The 20,367-nt window shown below is 39.9% G+C and overlaps 3 protein-coding genes across 5 annotated transcripts; 1 reads left to right on the top strand and 2 right to left on the bottom strand.

Annotated features, from left to right (window-relative positions):
- Positions 1-183: 183 nt before the first annotated feature.
- On the bottom strand, positions 184-10,425 carry LOC137966537 (uncharacterized). Of its 3 annotated transcripts, none has more exons than XM_068813195.1 (11): positions 10,328-10,425; positions 9,758-10,207; positions 9,588-9,649; positions 5,433-5,574; positions 5,063-5,353; positions 4,203-4,356; positions 3,155-4,069; positions 2,835-3,073; positions 2,669-2,742; positions 2,370-2,475; positions 184-519 (listed from the first exon to the last, which is right to left on the bottom strand). In XM_068813195.1, exons 2-11 carry the CDS (start codon positions 9,902-9,904, stop codon positions 454-456), a joined length of 2,196 nt encoding a protein of 731 aa, XP_068669296.1. In that variant the 5' UTR covers positions 9,905-10,207; positions 10,328-10,425; the 3' UTR covers positions 184-453. The 3 variants fall into 3 exon arrangements, with proteins under 3 accessions (XP_068669296.1, XP_068669295.1, XP_068669297.1); XM_068813194.1 differs by having other exon boundaries at positions 9,758-10,212; XM_068813196.1 differs by lacking the exons at positions 9,588-9,649; positions 9,758-10,207; positions 10,328-10,425 and adding an exon at positions 7,357-7,535.
- A 1,795-nt stretch (positions 10,426-12,220) lies between these two features.
- Positions 12,221-12,709, top strand: LOC137966242 (probable transcription repressor OFP9). The gene has a single exon (XM_068812809.1). It carries the CDS (start codon positions 12,221-12,223, stop codon positions 12,707-12,709), a length of 489 nt encoding a protein of 162 aa, XP_068668910.1.
- Positions 12,710-14,561: 1,852 nt separating this feature from the next.
- Positions 14,562-17,016, bottom strand: LOC137965827 (glucan endo-1,3-beta-glucosidase 3-like). Its single transcript, XM_068812190.1, has 3 exons — positions 16,868-17,016; positions 15,352-16,641; positions 14,562-14,952 (listed from the first exon to the last, which is right to left on the bottom strand). Exons 1-3 carry the CDS (start codon positions 16,929-16,931, stop codon positions 14,912-14,914), a joined length of 1,395 nt encoding a protein of 464 aa, XP_068668291.1. The 5' UTR covers positions 16,932-17,016; the 3' UTR covers positions 14,562-14,911.
- Between the last annotated feature and the right edge of the window lie 3,351 nt (positions 17,017-20,367).

The raw sequence follows: 20,367 nt of genomic DNA on the forward strand, positions 1-20,367 counted from the left end.
AACCTCCTTTTGTCACATCTTATGCAATTTGGTTTTTTCGTAACTTGTTAATTGAAAATTAAATTAATCAACCAAGAATTTGAAATTTGTGTTAGTTGTTTGCCTTTAATTTACACAGATTCTTGAAGGTGGTGCCGGCATCTGCACAAGAGTAACCAATGTAACAGCTGTGGTATCATACAGAACTTGTTTTGTTAAGCAGCCCCTTTTAAACTAAGATTTTCACTTGTTCAAACCAGATTAAATCATCATTCTAAGTGCTGCAACCACAGGAAGCCACTCAGTTAAGTACTGCCGAGGTTCAAACAAAACTTTCAGAGGAAACAAAAGGATTTCTCCTCTGAGAAAAAAATGAAAAAGAATGCAATACAGAAGTCCTGCACTCCAAAAAGTAAGGCCTTGCATCAATGAGCATATTTATGTACAGTGAAGATACGAAAAACAGAGGTCTATTTAATCCTTCTTTTCACCAGCTTCTCTACTTCTCCTACTCGCCCTCTTGTGCGTGCGTGGATGGCCCTGGCAAAGCACAATACAATAAAAAAAAATAAGTAGAAAGCCATGGATAACAGATTGCCTGCTTGTTGGAGAGGCGATTAAATATTTACTTATTTGGATGGGGCTTCCTCCTCTCCTGCAAAATACATCAATTTTGAGAAAAAAAATATGATTTTTGCTTCGGCATCTATAATCAAACACAGCTCAAGATAGGAGCTTTAGGTATGAGAGGCTACTTGATTTTTTGTCCAAAATTTTATATTGGCCAAGAAAGAAGCAGAGGGTGAGCTTTACTCACTAAGAATTGTGTGAATAACTTGCTCAGAATTAAGGTAAGCACAGGATGCATGAACCCTTGGAACTGCTATAAAGAGGAGATCGATTCTATAATTAGTCTGCTGCTACAGAGTAAATAAATTATATTCTTGGTGTTGGAGAACACCAAAACTCTCTCATCATGTTGTTAACCTTTTAGTTCATGTCTTAGGCCATTGTCAGAGAACTTTTGGCTGTACTAGACATGTGCATAGACACAAATACTAGAACTTTGGCTGAACAAGTGAAAGACAATGGCTATTTCCAGCAACTCAGGAGCAGGAGTTTATGGCTTCCAAACGAAGTTCACATTACTCTTCTAAATAATATTTACAAAGAACTCTAATAGAAGTGCTTCACCCTCGTCTCAAAAGTACGTTCCAGACATCTAGGATCTCATCCCTAGACCTCTCTCTTCTCTCACCCTTCCTTCTCATCACAGTTGACATTGTGTGATAGGCGAGTCTGAAAAATTCTAGTAACAGCTCAATTTCTGAGTAAATGGGCATGCATGCCCTCTACTACTTTGCCAAGTGACTCTTCCCCCGACTTCACAAATTTTAAGATAACCAAGTAACACTTGGCACACCCTTCCTTAAACTCAATTTTATTGTACTTGTCACTAAGAAAAATGTTAATCCCCTCCTCGGACCTGAAATTGAAAAACTCAGGGAAGGGAAAAAACTATCCAACCTCACCATTGACAGTTTACAACATAAACCATGCAAATAGATCCTATTACCCCAAACAATCTCTAGCAGAAGGGTAGACAACCATAACTCTAGAACTTTGAGCATTCAGCTAGGAAGCTAGCTTGAACCACTCAAACAAGAGTCCAGCACAGAAAAGTACCTAGCAGTCATCAGTGATTAAGAAAAATATATCAAGATTTTCTACCAAACTGATGAAACTTTATAAGTTTCACTATCTACTGATTTCTCATCAAGAAAAAAATCGCACTCCCTCTTGGAAAAAAAACTGGCCTTTCTAATAACCAGTACTTCCTACGCACCAAAAGGAACATTCTCACTTTTGATCACCACAGCACAAGCAATTATTATTTCAATAACTAATCATATAAGTCTTGAAATTTTCAGAAGAATCAGCCCATCACCCACCTCTCTCCTTGCATTGGCCTTTTAGTTTGAGGTTTCAAGGAGGAAATTCAGTTTCAGCTGTTATTTCCATCTTTCTCTAGCATGTTCTACAAGTTTGTCCAACAATGACATGACTACGTGGAGGCACTCGTTTGGAGCTGCCTCTTGAGAGCTTTATTGAGAGAAACACAAGAGGGAGGCTAGGTGGCTAGGTTGATGAAGGCATAATTGAGAGCTTTCTATCACATTCACTTTTAGTCAAGAAGATTATCATAGTTCCAACATATCCTAACCTTTGCCTTGGCTACTACTTTCAACTATAGACTGAAGGAAGTCCATAGTTCTCGAATATTTCCAAAGGAATAAAATTATTGTTCAAGCAACTCCGCTCCTTTTTCTGAAGGTTGAGGGCAACATGGACAGAATGGATAACATCTATAAAATACTACAAAAACTTACAAGATTTTGGATTTCATGGCCCCTTCTACCATGTCTACAATTTGCAGTCCGAGAGCGTGCAAGGCAAGATAGTTGTAGAAGAAACTCCTGCATATGATTGTAAATGCTGCAAGCATATCAAGTTAGATGACTCAAATCAGTAACATGCACGAACAAAAATAGAGAAGTCTTCCTAAAAAATAAAACAATTGCATCATGGATGTAGATCCAAATGCCTAAAGTAGTAACTCTAACAAAACTATGAGGAAAAGAAATCATAAATGAGCAAAACAACAAAGAGAAGACATAAATAATTATACCTAAGACGATGCCTGTTACAGACTGCAAAAAATGCAACAAAACCATTGACAATGCTTCGAGTTGCCCGAAAAATCTGAGATGGGAAAAAAGAGAAAGGATACTCAGAGTTATTGGCACAAGGACAACAATGCTGTTAATTATGTTATACCAGTAAATATCAAAAACCTGTGAGAAAAGGTCATCCCAAAGTGAACTCCACAATGAAGCTTCATAGGTGCTCACAGCTGTCTGAGAAGCAGAAGCAAACTGGAACACGCCACTTACTGACAAACAAAGCTCGCCAAGGGAATCAAGTATCAAGGAGCCAAGGAAGGACAAGAAACTTGCCAAAGATAAAACCAGGTGAATAGGGAGCATTAGTATCTCCCAGAAAGCCCAGAAAATTGGCCATAGGAGGAATATTCCTGCAATGAAATATAACCAAATAATAAATTTTCTGTAAGAAATGAAAATTGCAGTGAACTGTTTGAGGTTGTTGGTTATACCAATTCTCCACACCACTGAAAGAATAAACCATATTGGCCATAGAAAAACTTGTAACATGGTTATGACTGTGCTGCATACAGAACTGGAGACAATCCAAATGAGTGAACAAACACTTTCCCCTGTTTCAAGACAGAAATGCCCGAACGGAAGGAGAAACTCTCCAAGCTCAAGAAGTGGACCGGCAAGTGGCTTGGTTAGAACTGAAAGTAGTGACCTGGTATAACGAGTCATCATTAATGACCATTTCACAGCTTTCTCAAAATTGTGGAGAAATAGCACCGTCCCCAAGTATTTGATCCTGGATATCATTTCCCAGTTTTCTATCCAGATGAATAACGGCCCACACAAGCGTGATGCAGTTGCTTTCAGAACTGGTACATTTTTATACAAGTCATAAAATCCAATGAGTACAGTGGTGATAGAAATAAGAAGATATAGAGCTCTGACAAAAGGACACATCCATGGACGATACAAGTGACAAAATACTGGATAAGATTGAAGGAAAATAACCCAGGATGGAAGCCCAGACTCCAAAAGAGTAAGCAACCTAAGATTGGACATGATTATCTCCTTCAGTCTGAAAGGAAGGTCACGATCATTAAACCTAAATAAGATTAATACATCCCTATACTCAGTGGCATCAGATGTCACCGGATGTCTTGGAGAACTGACAATTTCACCATGTGCTTCCTCAGTAACTGCATCTGTTTCACTGCCAGAGCTCAAAGTCGTGCATACTGTTATCTTTCTTCTCTTGTAAGGACCAAAAGGAGGCGGAGTAGAGGGCACTTCTAATGAGTTCAATGTTTGGAACTTATCCTCATTTAGTGACTTCTCTCCACAATTAACATTTCCAAGATCACCAGAACTATTTATTATGGAGAGATCATCCTGGGCATCATAGAACTTTTCAACTGCAAAAGGTTCAGAATAACAACAGCATCAGGCTGACATCATGATTTAAACGAAAATTGTAATCAAAGTTAAAGACCAAGATTTTTTCTTTTAAATTGTAGGCCCAAGAAATCATGAGCTCAAAGACAATACTTGGAGAGGAGATACTGTCAAGGTACTCTTGCAAGAGGAATTGGTCATAATATGTCCCAGGGAACCATGAAGAAATACAGCTCAAAACCTGTTCTATACTATCAAACTCCCACCTTCTCATGATCTTTGACTCCAGTGCCAAAGATGCATCTGTCTACAATTGAAAGTATACATGATATTAAACAGAAGCATAAAAACTTATAAACATCACATAGGAAACAAGGATTAAAAACATAACTGATAGTATAAATGCTAGATGACTGAAAGTGGACATTAGTGTACAAGTCTTACGAGATAGCCATGGCCAAAAAGGTGAAAGCTAACTTTCAAAGCCCAGCCATAATTCATATAACTAAGTGCTGTTAGAGAAGAAGCAAATCAACAGAGTAGCAGAAACTACAACACTAACATGAACGTATGAAAACCAGAACAGACACAGTAAGAAAAGAAACCGTCAAACAATAGAAACGCTCAAGGTAGACCTAGTAGTGCACCAACAGAAAGGTTTTGATGTAAGAGATTGATGAGAAGTAGAGAAGATTGGAATTGAGATGGCAGAAGTGGTAAGCAAACTTAAAAAAAAAAAAAAAAAAACCGCATAGCAATTGAAAGGAGAAAGAATGGGGGAAGATTTATGTACACCAACAGAGGGCTTTTAATGTAAGAGATTAATGAGAAGTAGAGAAGACTGGAATTGAGATGGCAGAAGTGGTAAAAAAACTTAAAAAGGACAGCCTAGCATTTGAATGTAGAAAGAATGGAGGAAGATTTATGTGCCCAAATCCAACAGGACAGGATGTGCTCTAATGATGGTGACATACGTAGATAAGCACTCAAACATTTTAGAGAAGTGCAAATACCTGAAGCTCATTCAGATAATTGATACCACACACATTTTCCCATGCAACTTCAAATACAATAAAACCATACAATGTCCGATGTAGCTCACTGGTTAAGAGTAAAGAATCCCTCAATTTCTTCACTGGGAGCAATGCTTTCTTCTGATACATTGCAGCATCAATTACTGAGAACCATGTCTTGACCTTTTTTGGGTTATTATAGGATCTAGAGCCACTGTTCAACTCAAACCCTTTTGCCAAATCCTTGCGATTCCGTCTTGTTTTTGAGTTTGCAAAAGGAGACAGTCGAGACTGTAGACATTTAAAATTTTCATGTTTGTCATGACATTAAACTGTAAAATGGGAAGGTGAAGAGACATTCTTTGCCAACCTTGGTAACCATAAATTGCCACAAGTGTGCTGACCTCGATTCCTTATCAATCAACCATGGCCTGTTGTCCACCAAGATAAAGAGTTTGTTGCTTTCAGGAGCTAAAAACAGGGATAAGTGTGAAAGGTAAGACTGCAAATCCCTGCAAACATTAAAATAAGATCAACTTATGAACCATCAAATCAGACTTTCATGCATCATTATCAAATGCAACAAAAGTTTGGTACCCTTTTCTTTCTTTTATGTAGTGCGCAATAATAGCTATAAATTAAGTTTAGTAGAATTTAAGTTTCTAACTCCAACAGAACCTTCATCAGGTCTTTGATGGTGTTTCTCAACTAAGAGAAAATCATAATAGGGGTATCAAAAATTTGAAGGTTACTTAATGAAGAAACAAAGAATAATTTCACTATTTGGCTCAACAAGGAGCCCAAAACTTCAGCTTTTAGCCTTAATTGTTATTAGTGAGTTCAGGAAATTAAGTTTAAGAAATAATTTGGTTTTATCTGTTGCTTCATTTCTATTTCAGTATTATAAGGGTGTATTTGGGTTAGGTAGAGGGCTCATTCGGTTTGTATTGTGTTTTTTTAGTTTTGTTATTATAATGTTTGCATGCGGGTCACTGAATTTCACTGTTAAATAAAGCTATTAAAGTATTGCATCACATCGAGTTATGAGTGAGAACTGCAGAGTAATGTCTATGACCTTGGCTATGAAACTCTCTCAGAGATAATCTACAAAAAAAGGCGTCAAGCCTTCTGTTTTATTTTCTTTGTTCATTACTCTCTTTCTCCAGCTTTTTGCACTCTTCATCCCAAAATTCTTCTTCTTCTAAGCAAAAAAAAAAAAAAAAGCTACCAGAGCAAGGGTTGTAGCAAGAGTTTTTTTTTTTTTTTTTTACCTTTTATCTCTTTTTTTTAGCATGAAGGGCCAAAAAATAAAGTAATATATAAATATAAAAGCTAAAAAACATTACTAAACAGAGGCAAACAAATATGAATCCCTAAAAAACAAGGCATTGGAGAGAGACCATCTCACACGAGGGTGTCATCCAACTGGTTGAATAGTATGCACACAAGTGTTTTCAAATTGAGAGGCAACATTAAAAAGGCAAACTCTTCAAAGTAGTAAGCAGCATCCACGGAGGACGTATATGCCCAGATTTCAAACTAATCACCTTCAACTAAAAGGGGACCAAAGAATAAGCACAAAGAGCCTAAGACAATGAAGACGACCTCACATCTCAGCCTTCAGATGCCTAAGTGGAGTGGAACATAAATAAGTCTCCTATCAAGTAATATTTAACATCTTCACCTCCACCGATTGCCCCTTGGTCACCTCTAGAACATCCAACAAAATTTAAGTTCAGGCATCCTTCATTAGGGTTTAGGGGAGTCCATGCATAGGCAATATCAAGTCTTGAATCAAAGAAAATCATTACAGCCCTCCAAATGCCTTGAGTAATAGTTCCAGAGAAATGACAAATTAAGAAGCTCAACACCCCAAAAGAGACCATAAGGTAGACTAAATCAATCACCTTCCCAATTGTACTAACCCTTCCCTCAAAGGTGCTAGTAGTTTTCTCCTTCCAAATCTCCTAATTAATTGCTGCAAAAGATAAACGCCTCAAGATTTTACCAATGTTCAGGAACAGTTGAAAGTTGTAGGAGGGCATCGAAAAAGGTGGGACCAAACGTTTTGAAGATTTTTCCAAATATTAAAATGATGGGACAGCAAATAAGTGAATCATTGATTGTAATCTTTCAAGGGCTGCTTTTCCAAAATGAAGTTAATTTCATCATTATTCCAAAAAATAGATTATTTAGTAAGCATTAGCTACCCAAAAGATAATCTTGATTGAATTCAGTTGCTATAAAGGTAGCATGCATTTACATCTTGATCAAGAAAAACTAAATCAGCTTACCTTCATGTATTTTTGGTTTAATTCATCCCTTTCTTAGTCCTGAATTCCTAGTGGTCTTCCATCATCTTACTTGTGTTATGTTCATTTGATCCAAAATATTGTAGAAGGCCCATCATCAGCACCACCACAACTTTATAACATTTGTAATGGATTTAGCCTCTTGACACAGCTTGCCAATTTTTTACCTACGGCTTACTCAAACACTAAGAGAGAGGGTTAGCATCAATCCATGATAAAGGATTGATAAAAATTGATAAGAAAATTAAGCTTAATAAAACTTTTCCTATAAATCATCTCTTTATAGGTTATTACCACAATAAGAAATAAAATCTGACCAACTCCTATCCTCAAGGTGAAGAGAAGAAAAAAACAGTTCCCTATCATACAGATAAGATGTGAAAAATCACTTGCCTCCTTTGAGTCCACCATAACACCATGGAAATTATTTGTATAATAATAATAATAAGTACATAATAAACATAGGGGGTATTTTTTTAAAAAAAGTATATAAGGAGTGTTTCTTTATCAAAAAGATATTTCGTTTATCTCATCTTGGCACTAAAAACTAGGTTGTAGTTAGTCCATTTTCAACACAAGCAATCACTACTAGAAAACTTGTAAACAGGAAAAAAGTAATATGTGGAGAATGTTCTTAAATAAAGTGGTTACAAATTAGTCATAAGGCACAAAAGATTTTCGTCAAAACTGACAATAATCCACCATTGCTTTCTTCAAATTTTCTTCACGAGTTCCATGAATGACATGTTCAGCTTTCCCCTAATCCTACTTTGCACTTCAACCAATAACAACAAGACTCTCCACACAGGTGCATATAAGGCCAACTTTAACATGTCAAACCATCTCAACAGCCTACAGATTTCTGTTACTCCTTTGTGTTAGCTGGTATGCAAACTGGGTAGTTTTATTTCCTATTTCTGTCATGTACGATCTCAATTTTTATATGTTTGCCATTGTCATTTTCAGAAACAAAATGCTTCTTCACAATGTTCTTTGCATAAAGAATAGCCGTTTAAGTAACCATCCTGTAAAATTCTGCACTCATCCTCTTAAAAATGTGTCTATTGCTCAACACTTCACCAACACAAACATAGTAGGAGATCTTAAGCCTAAGCTCAACAACTGTTGTCTAGACCTCAAGCCCTTGCTTCAATTCCAGCTTCTACCCACAAAAAAAAAAAAAAAAAAAAAGATAAGTTTAGATTACACACTTATTAACGCTAGTTGCAGCTTAAATCACACAACTAGAACTGCCAACTCTCTCACTGATTCATTAGATAAAAATGTAAGTGACCTGCCTATACCTTATTGAGGCAAATCCATGACCTTGTAATTGATGCTATTCCTTTTTGGTTCTTTAGATAGCAGTCTGTATCTTTTCTTCATCTTCCAATGAACTTCATCACCATTCAGAGGCAAAATAATTTTACATTAAATAAGGAGACATTTTCTCAAGACTAACCAAGTCCGTGGAACACATGCCAAATAAATCAGTTGGTTCAGATAGATCGAAACTGATACAGATCCTTGTTGCACCCCAATTGAGAAATTGGAAGTATCGAATTAATCTTGTTCAAGAGTCAGAAAGCAAAAAGTGGCTGAGATTGCTGGTGTATTGTTCTAACAAGGTTAACGTCGTCTTCAGGTACAATGGGGGAAGCGTACAAGTGTGCATTGACTCATGTGATTGGGTCATTATATAGTTCAGACAGCTTTAGACAGTATTTAGGGCATAAAGAAGTAATGTTCCATTTTGAAGTTTTTTTGAGAGGCAATCATCGCACAAATTAGTGTCATTCTAGTCACATCTTTGCATGATGGGTTCAATAGATAGATATCTTTACAAAGCTGTTACTGCCCTCAAATAAGAGAAGTGCTTCACGTAAGTGGAAGCACAGATTAAACATCCTCAGAGACTCAAGAATCCAATGTGGAAGAAGTGAACAAATGAAACTCATTTTGAAGAGATTATGACACGGTCTGCCGTGTCAGTAATATGCACTACAGGGACAAAGGGTTTCCAGGGTAGAAATGGACACGATAGTAGATCGACTGACAAAATTGATAAATAGCAAACAGGTATTCTCATCATTTCCACCAGAGCTCTATCTCTGCCACTGCACAATACTTGTAATTTAAAAATCAAGAGAAAAGAACAACAAAGTAAAGTCATAGCATGGAGTAAAGAGTCAAGAGTCCATGATTCCGCTTACCCGATCTGCAAACTTGCCAACGAGAAAAGGTGCTGATTCTCGCGGCTCCCCATCGTGGGTCTCTATGATCGCAGCAAAGAAATGGAATGAACATAGCGGTTGGTCCAATTATGCATTTGCAAGAAAAAAAAAAGATGGGAAAGGAAATAATGACAAGCAAAAGTAATGACCTGGTAACGGAAAGCTATCAATGCGATTCCATGGAAGGGTGCAAAGTGTAAGGGCTTATAAGAGGTACGACAGTCGTCATGGGAGGAGATCGAAGATGAGTAGAGATGGACGGACGAGAAGTCGCGCGGGGCGCGGGTACAGAGCATGGAACAAGAAGGAGAAGAAGAAGACGGATAAATGTTATGATAGAAACGTGAAGAGATGGAAGGAGAAAGAGGGCAGAGCAGCAGAGGCTCTGCATGTTACCCACATAATGCACAAGCTCTCTCCCACTCTCTCTCTCTCTCATTATTTTCTCTCTCTACGATTATTGCAGCATTCGCTTCGCTTGCAAGGCGTGTCGGGGAGATGCCTCCAGTAAGGGACACGTCCAAGATGTCATTTATTCAAGACCCATCAGTTTATCTCCCACAAGCTCGATTCCCATGTCCCGTCTCCCAAATCTGAATCTGAGCTTCCAACAGAAAATTTCGAAAAAACTTTAATGAAAACAATGGAGAATAAACGGAGGAAGGAAAGTCAGGTAACAGAAAAAGAGATGAGAGCGTGTTAAGGATTCTGCTCCTTACTTCGTTTGCTCTATTTTAATGAGGGGCAGAAGCAGGCGGAGACGGGTGCCAGAGACGAAGCAATAGTTCCACTTCCACGGACAAAGCCAGACGCGAGAGAGGTGAGTCGGGGACGATGGATAGACTTGGAAGGAGGGGGAGGAAGCAGTCCAGAGTCCAGAGCGGCCCGGGAAGCACTTTTCCAAGTTTTCAGTTAACGACGCTGTTTGGCGCGTCAGAAATTCTGACGGCGCGACGTTGACGGTTAGCATCGGCGCAGAAGCCGCGGCTTTGAGTGCGGGAGTGGTGCACACCAGCTCGTCGCCTTCTCGAGTCGCTTCGGACTGACACGAAAGCATTATTCAGAAGCACGCTGTGCCTGGCGCGAAACTTTTCCTGGTGGGAGGGTCAGCAGTGCGCTTTTTGCGCGTTTTTGCCCTTTTACCGGTGCAGGAGGGGAGGCCCCGTCTTTCTATACTCTTTACTTGGTGATACGGCTTATATGGGATAGGAAGTATATCTATCGGTATAACCAACAGGTATCGAATTTCAGGCTACTCGATACACATCGGAAAACTAACACAGCCACCACCCACCGGATAATAATTGGAATGTAGAAACCACGATCCTCAAATTGAAATTTCCTCATGCCCACAAAGCAAGAAGCTGGGTGATGAAACAATCGAGGTGGACGTCAGACCACACTGCCACAATCCAGTAAGGAGACGAAATTCGTAACTCATTATTCCCATACACTAATGAGAGCTTAATCTTTTTTATGATGTTTTTTGCTACATAGGAGGTTTAATAAGAGGTCTTATGTTCACAAACTTAAAAGAAAACTTATTTAATATTAATCTGCTTACATATTTCGTGTTTCTGTAAGGCACGACAGTGACTTTCATCTGCTAAATCAATCATTTGGAAGCTAAATGAAACAAACAAACAACAACAACAACAACAAAAAATGAAAAAAATAAAAAGGAGACTGATCAGATGAACAAACTCCAAGGTCATATAGTGACCCTTCAGTCGTCACGAATTTTCTCAAGTGAGCTTCAAAACAATTACTTCGGATCTTCAGGTTATTATTACTTTGCATTTCGAAGCACTTGCAGTGCAGTTATTGATCAACGAGTCAAAACAAGCTCCCATGAAAACTTTTTCTTTGATAAGTTTCTTCTCCACCATCAAGTCGTTACTTCTATTGCGCTGAAAAAGCAACCTCTTCAAAGCCTCTAAAAGCAATTCAACCGAAACCATCAACCCATTATTTCATCTTCTTCGGTCTTGAGCAGAGCGCAGGCGTGAATTTTTCATCTACCGAGGTCACAGAGTAGGAGGAAGGTGTACAGAAAAAAAAAGGTGTTTAAATTTAAAGAGCGAAATTCCTCGAAAGAAGAGTTATCAACAGCTGTGTTCAGGCATTGCGTAGCTCTAAAGAAGGATTCACTGTCAAGTGCCCAAACAACAGAAGAAAAAAAAAGAACTTTGCCCCCTCCCCCCATGTGGCTCTCCCATTTGTATATTGCTGCATATTTTTTCCTAGGAGTCCTAACAAAGGATGGCTACGAGGGGGGATTTGGTGGGCGATTTGGGGGCCCTGTTTCAGCCTCCAGTTCCCACTTTGGAAGACAGCTGAATCGAAAGCAAGGATGGAAAGCGTCAGCTCTATCATCACCACCCAGAACCAGAGATAAGAAAATCTTCAACTGGTTTAACATGTTCATCCCCTACCTTCTCCTCTCGCTTTGATTAATAACAGAGACATGCTTAAAGGGGAACAGGATCAATGATCAAACCTTGAGCTGGCACCAAACCCCGCTTTCCAAACGTGATTAAAATGATGGGGAGAATGACAATGAACCTCGAACCCATCATCTAACGCTACTGCTCAAATTCTGGGGCACAAGGATGAGCAGGAGCAGGGAGGCGAGAAGAAGCCAAAGCGACCGGCGGAAGCAGCAGGAGCAAGAGAGGTACAGAACCTGCGGCGCTCTGTGCTGCGGTTGCCGGTTCAGCGTCTCGTCTGCGGAGGATATTCGCGAGAGGGTGGAGCCGTCGTCGAGGTTGGCGCATACTTTGGTCCAGGAACGGCTGGAAGAGATGGTGAGAGGGAAGGAGCTGGGTGAGCAGTGGAGGAAGAAGAAGAGCAAGGAGAAGGAGAAGGTCTTCGAAAAGAAGAGATGCATAATAATGATAGCCATGGACAAGTACTCGGAGGATCCCATTGAAGATTTTCGAGAGTCGATGACTGAGGTGATAACATGGAAGGGGATTGGGGAGGCGAGGGAGCTGCGCTGCCTCCTGAATTGCTACATGTCCATGAACTCGGAGGAGTGTAGGCCTGTTATACTGCGAGCCTTCCATGAGGTCTGCGCGCAGCTCTTCATGAGCTATTGAAGTGGCCCAAGACCTTGTATCCACCTCCACCATGTCAACTACACATTTCCATCTCCTCTCCTATAAGTTCACATTTATATGACATTGTTAAAAGTTTTGGATCAAATTAGCTGCATTTCACAAGTAATAAACACAATCTTTTTAAGGGAGACGAGCATACCACAACAAGTGAAGATTAGTGAAGAGCAGGGCGAGCAAGCTATTTAGTGAAATTGAAACCTGTCCCTATGTCAAAGAATTTAAATTTCGTTCATTTTTCATAAGAATTTAGGTAATTCATTTTCACGCACTAATGAGTTTCAAATCACTTTCACTAATGAAAACACTTTCAACCTCAATTTTCCTTGCACACAAAGCCTTAGTTAAATCTACTTACATTCACCTGCATGAGCTTGACAATGTCGATGGGTAAGCTTTTTCCACATAATTTTTATATTTAAATTAATTATATTTTAAAACAACTAACCACTTAAAGAGACTTATTACTCAAGTTTAAAACCCTTGAATCACATAAACCTTTCGCTAGACTTCCCAAACCGATTTACCCTATGCTAAATTTGTGCCATGCAATCCATTGGCCAAATTCGATCAAAACAACATGATATATCCTAAACCAAAACATGTACACGTGCCTACTTTGCTAGAAAATAAAATACTCATAACCATAGTGATCACACAATGTCATATTGAAATTACCTAAAGGCGGGCATATGGGCACTAGGCCACTTGTGGGACACAACAATATTGATGTCACATGGGGTGGGGCCTCTTACACCAATTCCACAAAAGCTCAACTAGCTACATTTCCCTATAAATATTGATGTCACGTACATATTTTATTTTATATACAATTACTTAAGCGAAGGGGTCACTTTTTGTAAGGAACCAAAACACACTTATTTTATTAGAATTTAAAATAATATAATATTAATTAAAATATATTTTTAGTCATTTATTTGTACTATCATATTTAAAAAATATTTAACTGATGTTTTTAAGATTTACCCTAAAAATTTGAAAGAAAAAATGTTCCTTCCAAGTACTAGCTCCAAAAATTTGTGGGGGGGTAGAGAGACCTTCCACTCTCAAGTCTTACCTTAGAGCAAACAGCCAAAGAAGAAGATGAAAGGGTCCTTGTCTCGGTATGGGGTACCATTCATTTTCATGGGGAGACCACCCAAAATGGGGATTAAAATTAATTGCTTTAGTTTAAATACCCTTTTTAATTTAAAATAAAATCCCCTACATTTTTTTTATTTTTTTCAGTTTTTGAGTAATAATATCATAAGGATGTTAACGAGGTTTAAATGTGAGTTTCAACTGGGTCAATTTTGGGCAGAAGGACCCACCCTGATGCAGGTCACAGCACATCTGGCACATCCACAGAAAAAGAAAGGTGAAAAATGGGAGCAGGAAGAATCTTTGCACAGGGAACAGTACAGCTCAAATGGGTTGAAAATTTTGTTGTAGATCATCCCCTGCTGCCCCCAAAGCCTCTTCCTGTGGCTCTGCATCATTGGAGCCAGAAAAGAAGACGACGAATACATCCCTCTCTCTATCCCCCTTTGTATCATCTCTATATTTGTCCTACAAATTTTTTCTTCCAAGCAAACGGAAGCTCAAATCCGCTCAAAGCGTCGTTTTTCTTCCCTTTTTCTTTCGAAGAACGCTCGATGCTTCGTTGAATTAACATCACTGTTTTTTTCATAGCAGGAGAAATTTCTGCTCTACTGGCTGTAGCGACTCCTCTTTTATTGTTTCGACAGCGACTCTTGTCACCATGAATGCCAATACGATGTTCAAGTAGAACTGATCAACAACCCACTACAGCCTTAAATTCCAAAGCACTGTATCCACACAAAATATAGATTTTACTAATCTGGCGAAAACAAGAGTACAAATGTGAATAAATAGCAGAAAGATCTCCAGTCGTTCATCGGGTTTTAATTACAATGGATATCAAGTCAACAAAAACACAAAAAGCGTCGAATTACGCTACCACCTGTTCATATACCAATAATCTCCACTCCTATCTACCCACCCAGGAGAGAAATAAATTACGAAGAACGGAATGCCCAAAAATGGACGCAACTACTGCTGCTGCTGACCACGATGATTACATATGCTTCACCGATGTCGTCGCTGCTCCCTCTCCTCTGCTCTAATCTGAAATGCGTATGGTTAGCTCTCTCGACTCACCTGTCAGTCACTTTCCCCAGTGGGCAAAGCGCATTTCCCAAACTCTGCGTTTTCCAAACAAGAGAAAATGCAGAAAAATTAGCTTTCTTGGAAGTTCATTCAAAGCTTTAAGTTTGAAATTAGTTTGAAAACAATCTGAAAGAAAAAAAAAAAAAAATAGAAGATTGAGGAAGAAGAATATACAGGGCGCTCCACGCTAGCATGGGCCCTGTACGTGACAGGAACGCGGTTGACCTCTTTCGCCCTTATCAACTTTTTTCACTTTTGCTCTTTCCACAGGTAAACAAGCAGACTGCCGTATTTTCAACGCACCATGCGCATGCAAGCAAATCACTACCCGCTAAGGCTAATGTGTGCCTCCGATGTCTTCGACGTGCGGTCGGAGGGAAGTTGAAGAGGAATGGGGAAGAAGAGGAAAAGGGGAAGATGAAGAGAATACGTACTGGGTAGCTGAGTGACGACGTAAGCGGCGCCCTGGAAGTCGCAGGTGCCGATGCCTCGACCCTTCTTCTGGTAATAACTGTTGAACGCGTACGAAGCGTGAGCCTCCATGGTGTTGGGGTCGTAGCAGTTGGCTCCCGGCTGGATCTGCCGGCAGTCTGCGCCTCCCTCGCCGCAGGCATAGTCTAGCGCCACCTTCAGCTTCTTCTCCCCCACCTTTCCGTTCGCAACGCACCACGTCTGCCCCGAGGAGCTCGTCGACACGGCTGCCCCTCCGTCTTTCTCCTTCGGCTTCCCTTCCCTCTTCACCGCCTCCTCCGTCAGCGGGATGTCGTACACCTTCTCCTCGTTCGGGTAGAAGAGCCCGTAGTTACGCTCCGACGTCGGCCCAGGCTTATTGTTCTCGTTGAAGAGAGCGAACAGGTAGACGTCGAGGTCTGCCTTGGGCCGCAGCGGCGTCCCGGCTCCCGACAGGATATGGCGAATCAGGTTGCCGTTGTAGGCCGCGGCGTTGCTCGTGCTCGCACCGGTTTCTTTCTCGTCTCCCTTAGACGGCCACCCCGTTTCCGTCACCACCAGTTTCACGTCGTCGTACTTAAGCGCCGACATCGCCGCGAACACCGCGTCGATCTGAGCGTCAAAGAGGTTCGTGTACCGGAGGCCGCTGCCGGAGTCGACCACTCCGGCGTTAGGATGGAAGAGCGCATAGTCGAGGGAGATGACGTCCGCGTTGCCCTCGTAGGCGAAGAAGGGGTAGGCGTTCACCATGAGGTAGGAGCCCGTGCGGCGGAAGAAGTCGAGCATGGGCTTGATGACGGGTTCCACGAGGTCGGACTTGAAGGCGCCGGCGGAAGAAGGGTAGGAGTTTTGGAGGGCGCTGAGGGCGATGGGGGACGAGACCTTGATGGCTTCGTCGAGCTTGTACTTGACGAGCGCGGCCTGGACGTTAATCATGGCGGGAACGAGATAGTTGGTCAGGTTGAGAGGGGAGACAAAGACCTCGTTACCGACAGCAATGGCGTGAATCTGGGTAGCGGGGTAGTAGGCGGCGACGTTCTTCTGAACCCAGTAGTAGGCCTGGGAAGGGCGTTTGGCAACGGCGTAGAGGAGCTCGTTGGGGAGGGCGACAACGACCTTGATCCCCGTGCCAGAGAGGGAACGGATCACGGAAGAGTCCGTGTCATAGAGCTTCACACGGTCAATCCCCTGCGATTTCAGGAGCTGAACCACCTTCACTGCAGTCGGAAGGTCATTCGCCACTCGGCCGAAGTTCACCCCTATCGAACCTGCGTCTGTTGCAGAAAAAAAAAAGAACACTACATTGTTAACCATTCTGCAAAGCACCCAGAAACAAAAAAAAAACAAAAAATACAGAAAAAAAATCGCCGCTTCAGTTATAGTAAAAAGATCGAAACGCTGCAACATTACTACCCATTACCCTTTTTCCAACAAACAATAGAAAAGGAAAACAGAAATGAAGAAGAAAGACAAGATGGAAATATAAGAAGTCACATTTACCAGCATAAGCGAAGAGAAAGAAGAGGAGAAAGGGAAGTAGAGATGAAAGGGTGAGATTGGCCATGCTCAGCTTTGCTGCAAAGCAGAGGGGGCGAGCGGCTCTGCTGAAAGCTCAGTTCAAGAGGGAGGAGCGAGGAGCGAACTATCTCTCTCTCTCTCCATGGCCTTTTTATAGTTCTCGCACAGCCAGAAAAACATAAAACGAAAGGTAGTGGAAGTAACGGGCATTGGTGGGAAACCCACGTCCTCATCGACAAGCCGATTTTTTTTTCTTTTCCCTTTTTTAAAATTCTTCTATTTCTCTTAATCGCTCTTCTTAACGTCAATAATATTTTCTGATCGAGCAACAGAAGCCCACATTTGTGGGGGAATGGGGCGGTCGACTGGAGGGAGAAAAAGCCGACAAAGCTCCTCCCTCCTTTCCCACTCCGCGCGAACACCTCGGAACCCACATTCTCGTTCTCTTCTAATCCACGACCTCCGTTTTGGATACAGTAAGGTACATTTCAGTTCTCAGTAAAACAGAGAAAAGAAAATAAAAAAACAGAAAACTGTAACAGATGGTGGAGTCCGTGAACCAAACTCGTCTCTCCGTGAAAAAAAATCACCCAATTGTCTATCTTAATGCTTACGAAAAACTTTTTACATACCCAGGTTCGCAATTTTGATAAGAAACGAGCAGTTTCCAGGGGGAATGAAGAAGACGAAGCAGTTCAGATCAAATCAATCGTGATCCAAAGGGTCGGTAACAATAAAATGAATTCAAACTCGAACCATGATTCTCTTTTTCCCTGTTCATATGATAGCTCATGACCAACTGTGTGAAATCGAATTAATTATGCTGTACCATTAATGGCAGGAACGTCTTGAATTTCAATAAAAGCGGTTTCTTGAATTTAATTTGTTTTGATGTAACATCTGTGGAACATTGCCACTTTTTATCCAAGCCACAGTTAAGATTTTCACGGAAGTGTGCACGCAAGGAGAAAGCAGTCGACCTAAACGCGACCTTTTGATCTATTTTCTCTCTCAATCACTAGCGTTACCGGGGAGTTGGTGAAGACAACAGAGAAACACGCCTATTACGTACTAATCTTTCCTTTGCATTTATGCTTCTTGTTAATTGATTTTGGCGTCGAGTGTTAATCGATTCATTTTGTTATCAACAACTCCCCACCAAATCATTCAGAATTAAGACACGGTTTCACGAACCGAGAAAGTCTGCCCAGTTAAGTAACCCAAACACGCGGGGGACGACGGACAAGTTCAGATTACCGAACAAGCAATCTTCCTCCCAGAAAACAAGTAATTCCAGGTCTGGGTGTGTGAGCCAGAGACCAATGAAGCCAGGAAAACAGTGAGCAGTGAGCAGGGAGAATTCCAAGAAAGAATGACGACAAATTGGGTTCTGAGCCCTTTGGTTTTCTACGCATCTGCTCTCCATCACAGACTCGACACCGAACCCCAGATTTCCCTCACCACCTCTCTGCTATCTGCAACTGGAGTCGGACTGTTCTTCTACCATTTTGTATTATTGTGTTACTGTACCCCCATTACGGAGTTGAGAACTCGATCAAATTAGTTTTTACTCTCGTCTGCATCAGTAATGAGCTCCTCCACATGCAGCTGCGGAATCATTTCTAAAGTATCTGAGAGACCAAGATTATCAGTTTCTGTTTCAACGGTCAAGAAAGAATCTCGAACGGCTACTCCGGGGCAAGGCTGCTGCTTATATCCTTTTGTTTTTTCCCCGGTCAGTCCGACCAAATTAGTCGTTATTTTTATCCTTTAGACACCTAATCTGCCTTCCTGCTTCCTTCGTCTTTAATCTGTACCGGTAGCTTTATAGGTGGAGAGAGACAGAGACAGAGACATATTCCAAGGCTGAGGCGAAAACGATTGAGTGTTGATGGAGAATGATGGATGCAGCGGGTGGGTACTCGAGATGACGCGAAACGTCAGAACTTTAAGAAGATGATGACTTGTTGATGACTCGCTGATGTTTGAGCTTTATGATTTTCAAATTGATTAGATGTGTATCGTCTGTTTGATTAGAAGAAGAGGGAATATGGGAGGAATTTATCCTTTTTGATTATTTTCCATTACGTTTATGAAATAAATTATAAAATTAAGGGAAATATTATTAGACTACACTGCTTGAAATCAGGATTTTGCATGCGAGTGAGGGAAAAAGAAAAGAGTCCATTAAGTATAAAGTTTAATTTTTTTGTGAACATGCCCACACTGTTGTTGGTTCATAATGTAAGTCAGACCCTCCCCACCGAGTAAGGACACCATCAAACATTTGTTACCAAACCAAGTATGAGCACACTAGACATGTTCACATGTGGCATGGATCGGAATTGTAACATCACATGTAAGTCATGTGTACGAGACACTTGTTTACCAAGTAATTTTTTATTATTATTATATAACTCTTAGATGATCGAATTTGTCGACCCTTTATCCCTATCTCCCTTGTCTCCCCATTTTTTCATTTTGTACTCTAAAAGCTAAGGTTTAGGGTAAGTACATATATTATGGTACATGTTTCTTTAATCTTATAACCGAAAAAAAAAAAAACTTAAACCAAAAACCAACAAATGTAACAACTAATTGATAAGAATAGGCTGGCAAGTCGGAGAACTATTGATGTTTATTAGTAAAATATCAAAATAATTTATAATTTATAACATATTCAACTATTAATTTAGTGAGCAAGTGGCAAACTGATGTTACAAAACTATGGGTAAGGGTATTATGCTTAATTACTTGTTTAATTCTAAAAATAAATATATAGAATCAAATTTATTGTTTAAGGATTCAGGTTTAGCATAATACCCTTTCAAAGGCTTGGTTTTATTAGAACCCTAAACCCTAAACCTTAAACATTTACCTATTTACGGATTATTGGACGGAAAAAGCTAAATGTATTTTATACTTGGTTGCTCTAATTTCTACTAATATTAAGTGTAATGTGGTAAGTTGTTATTATAAAATAATTTAACTGTATTTATTTCTTTAAAATTGAATAAATAACTCTATTTTATAATACATTTAACTAATTTTAAATTAATTAAATAATTTGGTAATATTTTTATGTGTTTATAAATTTTCTTAGTACTTATACATTATTAAGATTGTTTGAAGAATCGATCGAGTCATTTTTAATTTTTTAGTTACATATTTTTCAATTTTCATGTTGACTCTATTACAAGTGTCACCACACTTGGACTTGACCACTGATTCAACCATGTTTAATGGGTCTTTATTGCATTATGTGAACATCTTTTCTTTTTATTATATAGACTCAATCTAAATAAATCTTGTGCATAAAGTATTTATGAAATTTTAGAGGAAATAGAAAGGAGGTCGAACTCAAGTCTAACCAAGGTTGGTTACACCATTTTTTGGAAATGTTATTTTCTATTTATAAGAATGGCATTGATTTTTATTATATTATAATAACATTATTAATTTTATTGTATTATTAGACATTA

The sequence above is a fragment of the Aristolochia californica genome, unplaced genomic scaffold (genome assembly GCF_029961685.1).
Source record: "Aristolochia californica isolate CCGP_79_NKW_82.1479 unplaced genomic scaffold, dmAriCali1.0.hap1 SCAF_5, whole genome shotgun sequence".
Lineage (NCBI taxonomy): Eukaryota > Viridiplantae > Streptophyta > Magnoliopsida > Piperales > Aristolochiaceae > Aristolochia > Aristolochia californica.